The sequence below is a fragment of the Sphaeramia orbicularis genome, chromosome 16 (genome assembly GCF_902148855.1).
Source record: "Sphaeramia orbicularis chromosome 16, fSphaOr1.1, whole genome shotgun sequence".
NCBI lineage: Eukaryota > Metazoa > Chordata > Actinopteri > Kurtiformes > Apogonidae > Sphaeramia > Sphaeramia orbicularis.
The window spans coordinates 53,832-67,079 of record NC_043972.1 but is presented as its reverse complement, the minus strand read 5'-3'; the positions used below and the strand labels follow the sequence as shown (position 1 = coordinate 67,079).

Below are 13,248 nucleotides of genomic sequence, written 5' to 3'. Positions count from 1 at the left end.
ATGCCTCTGCATCTGCTACGTCCACTTTTATCCACAGTGTCCACAGGTTGGACTAGAAATATGGTTTGGACCAGTTTGGAGGTGTTTTGTTGTCGTGTGGACAGAGACGTGTTGTAAAGTGACAGTTGTGTGTTTAAAAAAATATCCCTGTTAATGTGGACACACACTGATGCTCCCTGTGTGATCCTGGTGTGAGGAACCCCACAAACGTGGAACTTTGCTTTTTCTACCTGTGTCTCTGAAAGTGGTGAATGCAGTTTGTTCTTTGCTCCAGACAAGATCACATTAAACCAAGTGTAAATGCAAAGAAATGTGTGCGTGTGCAGACGAGGTCACAGCGCATTCAAGTGTGTGACATAAAGACGGTGTAAAGACGGGCGTTCATCTCATGGTGAGTTGTTAAGTGAATGTGTGTTATCGCGTCACAGTCGCCGACCCCAGCGAAGGCAGCTGCTCTGTGGTGTTTGTGGATGTTCTCATAAGACCTCCATCCTCTTAGACACACCCCCCCCCCCCCCCCCCACCTCCTTTCCATTAACATTCAGACCCTCATGACCCTGCAGACCTGTAAGCAGAGCGCTGATGAGCTTCGGGTGGTGCTTTTAGACCAAGGACAGCCCTCCACCATAATAGACACACTCAGGTTAAGTCCTCTGTCTCAGTCAGGACGCTCATTGACATAATGCATCCACCGGCCCCAAACTCCTGCCTTAAATCACAGTGAATGCCAGCCCCCGACTAGGGATAGCAGAAAAGATCGATACGGAGATATATCATCTTACATCCTCTGGCAAAACATTATCAATACACTGGCACCAAATATGAGTATTTTCATTAAAAGCTGTGACACACATGGTCGACCTGTGTGGGTTGGACAGTTGGTAAGATTAGACCTATGCTTTTTTCATCCCTCCACTTTAGGGCTATATATGTATGAGGGATCTGGGATATATTTAGACAGACATAGGTATCAGTCAACTGAAGCCTTGTTTACTGACTAATGTTGTTGGTTAATGAGGTGACATTCAACTGACAGCATTAGACGATGTCTGCTTAATTTGTTCATGGTTGTGTGCTGAAGTTTGGATTAGATTCTTTCTTTCTTGGCACAAAAAAAGAGAATAAATAACGACAAAAATTACTATAAAAAAGGCTGTTGGCCAAGTTGGTATTTTAAAAATCCTCTTATTGCATCAGCCCAGAATGCCACAATCAGTGCAAAGCTCATTACACAAACATCATCTTGACTGTAGATGATTATCTGTGTCAGTCATCATAGAATTACCTTGGGATGCACCCATACATTGGTCAGATGTCAGTATCAGCTGATTTTTACAGATATTGGTGAATACCAGTATCTGCATACAGGATGTTTTTTAACCGATGGCTATGGCAGATATTTATCTGTAATGTTCTATTAAAGTACAAGAGTCTGAATCTGTTCATTCAACGACAGAGTGATGACAGACTGACAGACTTTAAAATAATGACTATTTTTTTGTATTAATGAGTATTTCTTTGCTGTCTTGGGGTAAATTATAAAAAAAATAAACTAAAGAAACAATTACATTGGTGTCAGCCACTGCAATTGGAAATATCTGCATCATATCAGCTGAGTATTTTGTCGTTGATGCATCATTAGTTTTGTTTACATAAACATTTTCAGTGTACATATGACCATTGGTTCTGGAAAAGGTTTATAGAGTTTGGAAAACTTCTCAAATTTTACCCCAAATTTTTACTGGCTCGAAGTGTTTTTTAGCTGTTTAGTGTTAAAGAGTAAATGCCCCTTACAGGAAATGGAAACACTTTTACAAATACCTTCTGATGAAATGAACATTAACACTATTGTGACTGATCAGCTGTTCACTGCATATGATCATAGATATGATTCTGATCAAACATATCTGGTCCAACAGGTCATGTGGACTCAGGAGATCAGGTTATTCCATTGTTTTATCCATAAAAATGCATCACAGCCATTTGAATGTTTCTTCTACTCTGGTTATTTGAGCCCTGTGTAACATAACCTACAGCGCCACCTGTTGAGTTAAAAGTGCACATTGTAGATGTGACTTTTCTCTGTGTTTCATAAACCCCTTTAGGAAGAGCCATTGCATATCACTCTAGGACTGTTTTTCAACCTTGGGGTCACCTGGCATTCAAACCTGAGGAGGAACCTGAAATTTCTAGTAATGGATAAAAAAGAAAAAAAAAAAAAAAAGTAAAATATTTTTTAATGATTCAATATATATTTCATTCTAATTAAAACACCACACACTTGTCCTAATATAAGTCAAATTCAAATAAAATGCAGGATGTAATATCTGAGGGGGCATATCTTGATTGACCTGATCATGTGACTTTCAAATGTTCACTGTGGTCAGTTTCAGATGCTGCAGCTCTTTCATCATTCATAGTTTCAGTTCTTGTTTGTTCAGTATTAATTGTCACCCTGATAAATCCCAGCTGGACTGACTGGACAGATCCTGAGCCTTTGTGCAGTAATCTACTCCTGGATTTACTGCCTCTGTCCACAATAATAGACATTATACAGACTAAATGTCCACAATAATAGACATTATATAGACTAAATGTCCACAATAACAGACATTATACAGACTAAATGTCCACAATAACAGACATTATACAGACTAAATGTCCACAATAACAGACATTATACAGACTAAATGTCCACAATAATAGACATTATACAGACTAAATGTCCACAATAATAGACATTATACAGACTAAATGTCCACAATAACAGACATTATACAGACTAAATGTCCACAATAATAGACATACAGACTAAATGTCCACAATAACAGACATTATATAGACTAAATGTCCACAATAACAGACATTATATAGACTAAATGTCCACAATAACAGACATTATACAGACTAAATGTCCACAATAATAGACATTATACAGACTAAATGTCCACAATAACAGACATTATACAGACTAAATGTCCACAATAATAGACATTATACAGACTAAATGTCCACAATAACAGACATTATACAGACTAAATGTCCACAATAATAGACATTATATAGACTAAATGTCCACAATAATACACATTATATAGACTAAATGTCCACAATAACAGACATTATATAGACTAAATGTCCACAATAACAGACATTATATAGACTAAATGTCCACAATAATAGACATTATACAGACTAAATGTCCACAATAACAGACATTATATAGACTAAATGTCCACAATAATAGACATTATACAGACTAAATGTCCACAATAACAGACATTATATAGACTAAATGTCCACAATAACAGACATTATATAGACTAAATGTCCACAATAATAGACATTATACAGACTAAATGTCCACAATAATAGACATTATACAGACTAAATGTCCACAATAATAGACATTATATAGACTAAATGTCCACAATAATAGACATTATACAGACTAAATGTCCACAATAATAGACATTATACAGACTAAATGTCCACAATAATAGACATTATATAGACTAAATGTCCACAATAATAGACATTATACAGACTAAATGTCCACAATAATAGACATTATATAGACTAAATGTGTGTAAAATTAACATTTATTTGCAAACTATTACATGATCAAAAGCAAATAAATTTTAGTAAAAAAAAAAAAAAAAGAAAGTCTCCGTTTTGAATGTCTGGGGTCACCAGAAATGTGTGATGTTAAAATGGGGTCAGGAGCCAAAAAAGGGAACCCCAGCTCTTGGATATAAATGCTTCGGTCTGTGGCTCCAGCCTGTAGGCTACTACATACCCATCCCTCTACAAATAAACACAGTTAACCCTAACCTTAACCTGACACTTAAAGATTTAACCCCTCTGTTCCCCCACTGACTCCGGGGTCAGGTCAGATCTCCAACAGGACGGATAAAGGAGCGCATGCCGAAAAAATATTAATAGTACTAATTAGCAGACAGCATCACACTGAGCTGTGTGACTTCATACAGACTCTGTAAAAGAAAACTGCTATAATCTGTCACTGACACCGTTTTATGATGATTGATGCTCCCAATCAGACCGACTCCACACGGCAGAGACAGGAAGTGATGTACGTGAAAAAGTCTCCAGACGTCACGTCAATAAAACCTCCCAGTCTGGCCTTGAAACACAAACAGGAGCCTGCCGTCCCTAAATATGTCCACCGTTTGCTCATGACACACACACACAAACAGCAGCTGTCATGTGTACAGAACCTCAGAATGAGGCTCTGAACTGCAACAGAGATTTAATTTAGTTTATGATTTATTAATCTGCTGTGGAGATGAGTTTTCAATGCATGGGACCTAAAGCCTGCTTAAAAAGTCAATACATGTACAGTACCGAGCACACGTCTGTCAGATTTGTTGTCTTTGCGCGGTTGAAATGAGCGTACATGTTTATTTCTAATTCTGTTTTCTTCAAATACAAAAAGAAAATACAGGGAATATGTGCATAGCCTTAAAAAGTGAACTGAATGGGTTGTAAAGTCACTATTTAATGTGACCTCTGACCCCATGACGAGAAGCAGCACAAACGGTTAGAAACATCTGATATGTGTTGAATGAAACATCAGAAAATTAGTGCAATAAATTTAATATTGTCTGAACAAAAGGGTTAAACACATGTTAAATGCAAAGTGAGGTCACAGTAAATACGACCATAGATTGAAACATGATTATTTTGGTCATTTTTATTCATTTGATTGATTTTTTTCCCCATTATTTCGCAGTTTGTAAATTTTTTTCTTTTTTTGTTATTTTGTTCATTGTGTGGATTTTCTTTCTGCTGTTTTTGCTTCATTTTTCTCATTTTTGTTAAATTTTTTACTGGTATGTAAAAAAAATCTGAAAATGAATGGCATAAATCTCTTATTATCTAAACAAAAAGAGTCAGAAATGCATCTGTGGTGTCATTAGAACTTTACTAAACCAACAGATCTAATGCACAGTGCTGTAGCTTCACATGCTAACCTGTATGATCATGAATGCATCATGTTAAGAAACTCAACATTTTTCAGATAAAAACATTAAAACTGTTGAAAAATAATTGAAATAGTTTAGTTTTATTTCGAGCACACAGAATCATCAGATAACAAAGAACCAAACATGATCAAACAAAAGTTTTCGGTGCTCGAAAAGGAGTTGGAAAAAGTGTAAGTTATAAACTCCCACCCCCTTTTTACAAACTAATAATTAAATTAATTCCACTTCCATTGCTTTGTTAACATACTTTTTTTTCCTATATATTTTTACAATAACACAAAGCATCCGTACAAACCGTGCACAGGCACTTTTTCAGTCACCTTACACACAAACTAAACTAAGCAAACATAAGTCATTTGCTGTTATATGCATCTATTCTTATATCTGGCTGCTGATTTGTCGACTCAATGATCAGGTGATGTCCACCACTGTACCATTTTACTGACTTTAGTCACAAAAACAACACAAAGAGGTCAGCAGGGGTCTTAAAGCTGTCCTATCAGGTGAGAAAATTGCTAAGTTAGCAACACTGGCAGAGTGATGTCCTGTCACGCACAGGTTAGTCATTGGCGTAAACGTCCTCAGCGGTGAAACTGCGGCTCAGAGGTCAACGTTCTGCAGTAAAAACACCAGCCACCGCCTCAGCACGCCATTTTTTACACCGCTGTCAGGGGCTGTCGCCGTCCAGCTTTCTAGTGTCAAAATTATTTTAGTTTAACGCTATTTGGGGCTATTTGTTGGCATTATACGACACAGTGATGAGAGAGGGGTGAGGGGGCGAAAGCATGGGGGGGGGGGGGGGGGGGGGGGTCCTCCAGCGGGCTCTCAAACCGTGAACCCTGTGTTTACGGCCACTTCCAGGTCGAGACGGGCTTTTAGAGGTGACAGTCTGTGTGGAGTAGATGCATAAATAATCTGTCCCAGTGAATCATTAGACATTTATTTATCGGTTCATAAAGCGGTATTTCTACGATGTGTTATAGTAAATATGAATATGGGATCTGCAGGTGTGAGGACGCTGAATTTATGACTTTATATGACGTTTTCAAGGCATCTTTTATCAATTTTAAGGTTTTAAACTCACATAAATAACTGTACAACAGGTTATACATAGTTATACACCAACATGCACAAAAATACAAAAGAACACATTAAAAGGCACTAAAATATACAGAAAATAAGCAAAAATACACCAAAGACATGCTAATTACACAATGCACAAAAGAATAGACTGAAATGCACTAAAATATACAGAAAATAACCAAAAATACACAAAAGAACACACTAAAAGGCACTAAAACAGCATAACAATTAGATTCATATGTAACTATTATATAACTATGACTGAAAATCACAGTTTTTTTTTTTTTTGTCAACTTTGACCCCAAAAATTAGCCTCAATACTAAAATACATATAGATTTTTTTTAATCATTATATCATTTTTCCCTGTGTCCCCTTGCCTAATTTCATACATGCATTGTTGTGTTACCCAAAATACATTGCATATTGATAAATTTTTAAAGGGTTTGTATTTATTCCATTATCATGACAACACTATTATCATTCCTTGGTCAAAGAAACCTTATTCTAGATCCAAAAAGTGGCCTTTGTTTCAGAAATATTCAGAAATCCTCCTTGTCTTTGTGTGTTTCTTGGTCTGGGATGGAGCGGCCGCCACTGTCAGTATGTCAAACATGTTTTTCCTCTCAGCTGAGCTTCATGCCATGTGCTGCAGCCCATAATAACTGGCTTTTCCAGGCCTATGTGGGTTAATCCACTGTTACGTAAGGCCGGTTCTAATGACTGTGTGTTTTGCTGCAGGTGATGGGTTTAATGGTGCACACACTGACTTCCACTTTCAACCCAGAACGATGCCATTCAGAGCGGGGGAACATGAATGCACTTGGGCGTATATAAATACACACCGCGGACACGCAGCGGGGTCGGCATTACTGTACGGCGGTGATCTGATGAACGGGGCTGGGGATGGAACTGGGATTAGAAACACTCAGATGAAATGTCTTAAACTGTCCAACAAAGTAACGCCGCCTTCAGGCATGTTGGAAACAACTGACTGAAACATTCATGAGAAAAAAAAAGCACAGGACAATGAACCCAACCTGCTTATGATTGTGTGATTTTATGACACTCATTGTATTCACACTTAGGGCTAAATGTAAAAAGAAAATCATATTTCCACTGGGGTATGGGTCATTATCAGTCAAAATAAGAATTGTCTTTATTCACCGAGTATGTAAATGCATACAGAGAATTTAGCTGTAGTCTCTAGTAAATTATAAATACAAAAGATATTTAAAAATGTAAGGAAGGTATAATAAAAAAAAACCTAACTCTATATACAGTCACGGAAAACTGTATTAGACCATCAAAAACAATGGTTTATGCAGTCCAGTCCTAACTCCTGTGTGTGACTAAAACAGACAGAAAAGAAAACATGGAATGTCTAAAAGCACTGTTTTTGTCAGTACAATGCCAGAGATATTGATGGAAGAACTGAAGCGATTTTGGTTTTTATTGTGGCTACCCGATCCATACCCGGAAACCGGATCCCCAGCATGCGTGAAATTATGTCACATCTGTCATTCACTGTTGTCATTTACGGCTGATTCAATGTACATAACTGTTAACATAACATCATTGAATAAAGATTTAATAATAAAAAAAACCAAAACTGTTAATATAACAATAATATATAAAAATAACATGGCGCCATTGCATGAAATTCACAGCAGTTTCTTTAGGTCCTGGAGGAAAAACTCAGGCTACAGTCTTGTCCTCCTCTAGGTGCTGGGTCAGGACCCAATATCTCATTTCTGATCAATACAGAGAAGCTGTATGTGATTTATTTGCATGATGATATAGTAAAAAATGATTCAAACTCCATAGAAACTGTTTCCTTCATTGCCCTGTGCACTGACGTTAAATATAGTCTTTTAAACACTATTAGTTTTGAGTAGGCAAACCGGCAGGACAGCTAAATGACAATGAAAGATTTGCAGTAAGTTTCATGGACAACCAGGATCCACTTCTGAAGATGAAGCAAGTATGTTGGAAAAGTAACAGACAAGAAAATGTTCTCAATAATAAATTGATCTTTTTGCTTAAACACTGCTGATCTGTGCAAAATTGAAATACTGTCAAACTGTCATGAATCGCGCATGAAAAGCAGAACACCTGACAGGATGTAGACGTGTTTGTCTGTGCATGTGGGGCACAGATCCAGTTTCCAGGTACACATCGGGTAGCCACAATTATCAAGAAAACCATGTTAAATGGATAGATGTCAGCTCTGAAATTAAACACTTATGAGCTATTTTTGTTGTTCTCATTATATTTGTCCAAACAAATATACCTTTAGTTGGACCAGGCATTAAAATGAACAGAAAAATTGAAGAAAACAAGGGTGGTCTAAGAATTTTTTTCCATGACTGTACATTTAAACTCTATATACATACAGACACAGTATCCACTTCTATACAGTGTTAATGGTGATGTTTGCTTTCCCTTTTTTATTGAAAATGATGTGAAATATACTGATTTGACTGGAGTTTGCAGTAAACAGGAGTCTGAGTCTTTCCTATATCTAGAGATCAGGATTTATCAGTCTGTGTAGAGCCACAGGAAACAAACATTCTGCATTTTTATCTCACCAGCTGATAAGTTATGAGCTGCTGTGAAGGTGATGTGTCCGGCGTCGTCAACTTTGTTGTCGCTGTGGTCTTTGTTAGTCATTTCTTCAAACACCTTCTCTGACTAAACCACTGGCCAGACAGATATGGTTATTTATATTCATACAGGGTGTCCACAAAGGCTCTTTACAAAAAAAAAAAAAAAAAAAAAAAAAATCAGATTTGTTCTACGCACTCAGTGTTTGTCAAAGTTGGAGTTGTTGGTGTGGGATCATGTACAATCAAATCATTGATGCGTTTTTTTCAACAAGAGATCAATTAGTGCAAATGCCCTTTGACCTTTTGACTGAATATGTGCTGGATGACCTTCAACCATCATTTTCCAGGTAGATGATGGTTGCAGAACCACACTGGGTTCTGCATGTTGGTGGCAGGGGTGTGGCCAGGGGGGCACTGGGGGGGGGGCAGTGACAAGAACTGCCCCCCACAGGGACGAGCTCTGTCCCCCTGTGAAACGCCCTGTCCAGCCTACCAGAGTTGGACAGTCGCAGACAGGGCTGTGTTTGGGCAAGGATCAGCCGATACCATACAAGTCCCAATACTAGGATCACCATATGATATATCACAATTCATCATGACACTGTTAAAAAGGCAATTTTTTGTTTGTTTCTTTTAAAAAAAAAGATTATTTCCTGGAAGAATTGAATTCCAGCAGAAATCTGCCCAAATCCTAAACACATTTGTATTTGATCCCAACAGGATCTAATGTTCTATCACAAAATGTTCCAACTGTGTTCAAACTGAAATTCTGTTTTCCAGACATTCCAGTTTCAGATCCTGTTCAAATGTTCAGATTCTATTAGTTCACAACTAACATCAGAACAGGATTGGAGTTCAATCCCATCAAAGAACTAACATTATTGAATAAAAGAGTGTGAAATAAGAATAAAGAAAATATAAACAAAAGCAAAACAAAAACAAAACTCCACAATATCTGCATTTGAATAAATGCCTAAAAATATCGATACAGTACTTCATGATATCAATACAGTATTCAATCAAACTTTATTTTTATAGCACTTTTCATACATGGTACATGTAGCACAAAGTGCTTCACATCAAAGCAACAAAGTAAAGTCAAGTTTACAGTAAAAGTTTCATTAAAAGCTGGACTAAAAAGATAAGTTTTGAGTTTACTTTTAAAAATATAAAGTATTGTGAAATGAAATATTGCGATATATTGCAGAACTGATATTTTCTTATAGCCCTTATCACAGACACCCCCCCACACACACACAGACACACACACACCCTCAGTCTGGTCTTTTTCTGCACCCCCAAACAAGCCAAATGCCCACCCACAAATTACATTCTGGTCACACCTCTGGTAACTACAGAGCCTGTGAACGTCCAAATATGGTCATATCTGATGTCCATGAAAAGATGACAAATTGTATTTTACACCAATTATTTAAACATATTGATAGGATTAGTGGGTCAACAGGAATTAAACAGTTTAGATCAGTGGATGGTTTTGGTGCCAGTGGGTGTTTGGGTCTTTATGGGTTAAAATCATATAATTTTACATTTTAACCCAGACTTGTGTCCTGAAAACTAAATCCAACCTAGAGTTTTTACTTCATTTTTCTTCATTAGTGAGTCAGATGTGGTTATGTTTCACTGCTTTTGTTCTTTAGACCGCTGTAATTGATGAGTGTGCAGAAGTTCTTTGTTGTGTCGCTGATGTCCTTGTTGTGTTTTGTCCAACAGAGGACGTCCTGACCAAGGATGCAGGAGAATGTGCGATCTGTCTGGAGGAGCTGACCCAGGGGGACACCATCGCCCGGCTGCCCTGCCTCTGCATCTACCACAAAGGGTACAGACCTCACATCAGCCTCACAGCTCTACCGTCACCGTCAACTCTGAAAACAACAGGACCGTTTGACCTCACCGTCCCTAACTCGGCGCCTACTTCCTCCTGTTCTTCTCCTGTTACTTTATGCTGCCGTTGTTAATTGACACGTGTCATGTGATGCAACAGTCGGCGACAGGAAACGGGAGGACGAAGCAGGGACAGAGCAGAAAAGTGTTACTGATAGATGAGATCAGAGTAAATCCTTTCAGATCATCACAGGAAATGAGATCAGGTGTTTGACAATCACCAGTATGATCCATAAAACAGAAAAACACACATTTACTTGAATAACCAGTGCCCCTCGCACAACTTGTACCTTATTTTGGCATCGATCCAGCTGATGTCATCATGTGCTGATGTCAGCATATCAAATGCCTGTATATATGTGCCAAGTTTGACGTAAATTGAATCAAAATTGATGTTGTTATTGACACTAGAAGTTTCGCCCATTATAAGTAAATGGGAGGGAAAAATTATCATAAAAATTCATTAAAAATTTTAACTTTGACCTACTTTTCCCAAAATGTAATCACATCTATTCTGGGTCACTGGTAATCTATAAACCCAATTTGGTATGAATTCAACCAATAGTTTTGCTGCAGCAGTGTTAAACAAACAAACAACCAACCAAACCACAAACAATACCCCCCCCCCCCACTACTAATACATGCTTAAATTCCCAACAGGTGTCATTTGCAGCTGTTGTTATGAACATTTTTGACCAGTAGGTGTCCCCAGATTCAATTAAATCCATCCTGACATAATTTAAAGGAAATCACAAGAAACAACGGTGATATAATTTTAAAAAAAAAAGAAATTCAGTAAATAATTGACTAATAATAGAATAATAATAGACTAGAAGAAGTAATGACAACAATCAAATGTGGATAAAACAATTCAATTCAATGAAACAACAAATCAGTGAAAATCTTAAAAAACAATAAAGTATTTAAAATGAGCAAATGACTCCAATAAAGCAGATTTAAGCAAAATACAGATGAAAATGTGACATTTATGCTAAGGCCGCATTAAGTATTAACTAACAGATAAAGAACCAGCTTTGTTTTATAGTGTAAATGTTAATTACAGTCTTTATCAGACATTGACTAATGTTTAAGTTTCAACAAAAGGATGAAGGTGTTAAATCACTTCTTATCATTATTTGTTTGCTTGATAGCTCAGCCTCTGTTCTTTCTTTTTTTATGTATTTGTATGTATATCTATATGTATATGGTTTGTGTCCTGTATTGAATAATTAACTTTTTAAAATGTCTTTATCTTAACAGTAATATATTGTATCTAGAGTTTAGTTTATATACACTATATAATTATTAATAATCAATATAATCATTAACTTATGGAGGAGGGTCAGACTAAATACTCCTTTTAGAAGATGTATTAGACAGTATCATGTTATGCTTTCTATTTGTGTTCTATGTGTGTTTTATATATACTTTCTTTATATATTATAACTATCTAAGCTGCTAAGTAATGAATATATAAACGCTCCAGTTTTTTTTAAATTAATAATATTAATATTTATTATTTAACTGTTGTGTTTTATCCCTGTGTTCCCAGTGTTAATTAACATTCCTTTAGTAATAGTAATAGTAGTAAGTGTTACCAAACTTTTAATCATCCTAGAAGTAAAAGTAAGCATTTCTTGATGCTTTTCTGGGCTGAAAATGAACAATGAATAAATCTGGATTGGCTCAGATCAATAAACACTGACAGCGCCTGAAGCACACTAAAAGTATTTGAGTAAAGACAATAATGATGTGAACTACGGGAGTAAAACTCCAGTGATGTTCCTTATAAATAAAATCCACTGCTGTCACGTCTTTCACAGAGGAAGGGCCGTCCAACTTTATCATTCTGCCCAAAAGGATGAATATTTTACTGGGTTCCATTAATAAATCTAGTGAAAAGCCTCCAGAATCACGGCTGAGGACTGAATTTATAAAATGTCACCATAAAATAAAATCACATCCTGTTGTAAATCCAGTCACATCATGGCTTTGGCTCCTGACATGAGCCAGTTTGATCCTAATTAGTATTAATATAATATCTGTGATCTGTTATATGATTTTGTCCTGAATCATCTCCCTCATTTCTTTTTTTTTTCAGATGCATCGACGAATGGTTTGAAGTGAACAGATCATGTCCAGAGCATCCATCAGATTAAAGCTTTTTTTGCACAGGTATGAGCATGATCGTATATGTGTCTTTAAAGAAGACATGAAACAATGAATAATATGACTGTGGTTTATTTGATTTGTACCATTGGTAAAATAATGTACGACAATAAAACTTGTTATTCCCTTATTAGACCAATATGGTCCACAGTTTCAGGTGCACTTTAACATGTTTTTAATGATCTGATCACATTTATCATAATGTGTTACATGTGATCAGGTCTCATTTTCCCACTTTTTAATTCTATAGATTAGATTAGATTAGGGCTGGGAGATATGGCCTCTAAATATTATTGTGATATTTTTAGGCTATATCACAATACATAATATATATCTTGATATTTTGAAATGGCCTATACATGACTGTAAATGTAATTCAACTCTTTAATGCTCAACATTGTCACCTATTAGAATGTTTTTTTTCATATATGCATGCAAAAAACGGATGTGTGTGGGTGCATTAGCGACTACTATTGTACGT

The 13,248-nt window shown here is 36.5% G+C and overlaps 1 protein-coding gene across 1 annotated transcript in view; it reads left to right on the top strand.

The window, feature by feature from the left end:
• znrf2b (zinc and ring finger 2b) overlaps nt 1-13,248 on the top strand; it is a 97,799-nt gene that overhangs the window by 75,699 nt on the left and 8,852 nt on the right. Inside the window, exons 3-4 of the mRNA XM_030158893.1 lie at nt 10,428-10,533; nt 12,700-12,773. Of these exons, the coding sequence (XP_030014753.1) occupies nt 10,428-10,533; nt 12,700-12,757 (164 nt within the window). The 3' untranslated portion in view covers nt 12,758-12,773. The remainder of the gene's footprint in view (nt 1-10,427; nt 10,534-12,699; nt 12,774-13,248) is intronic.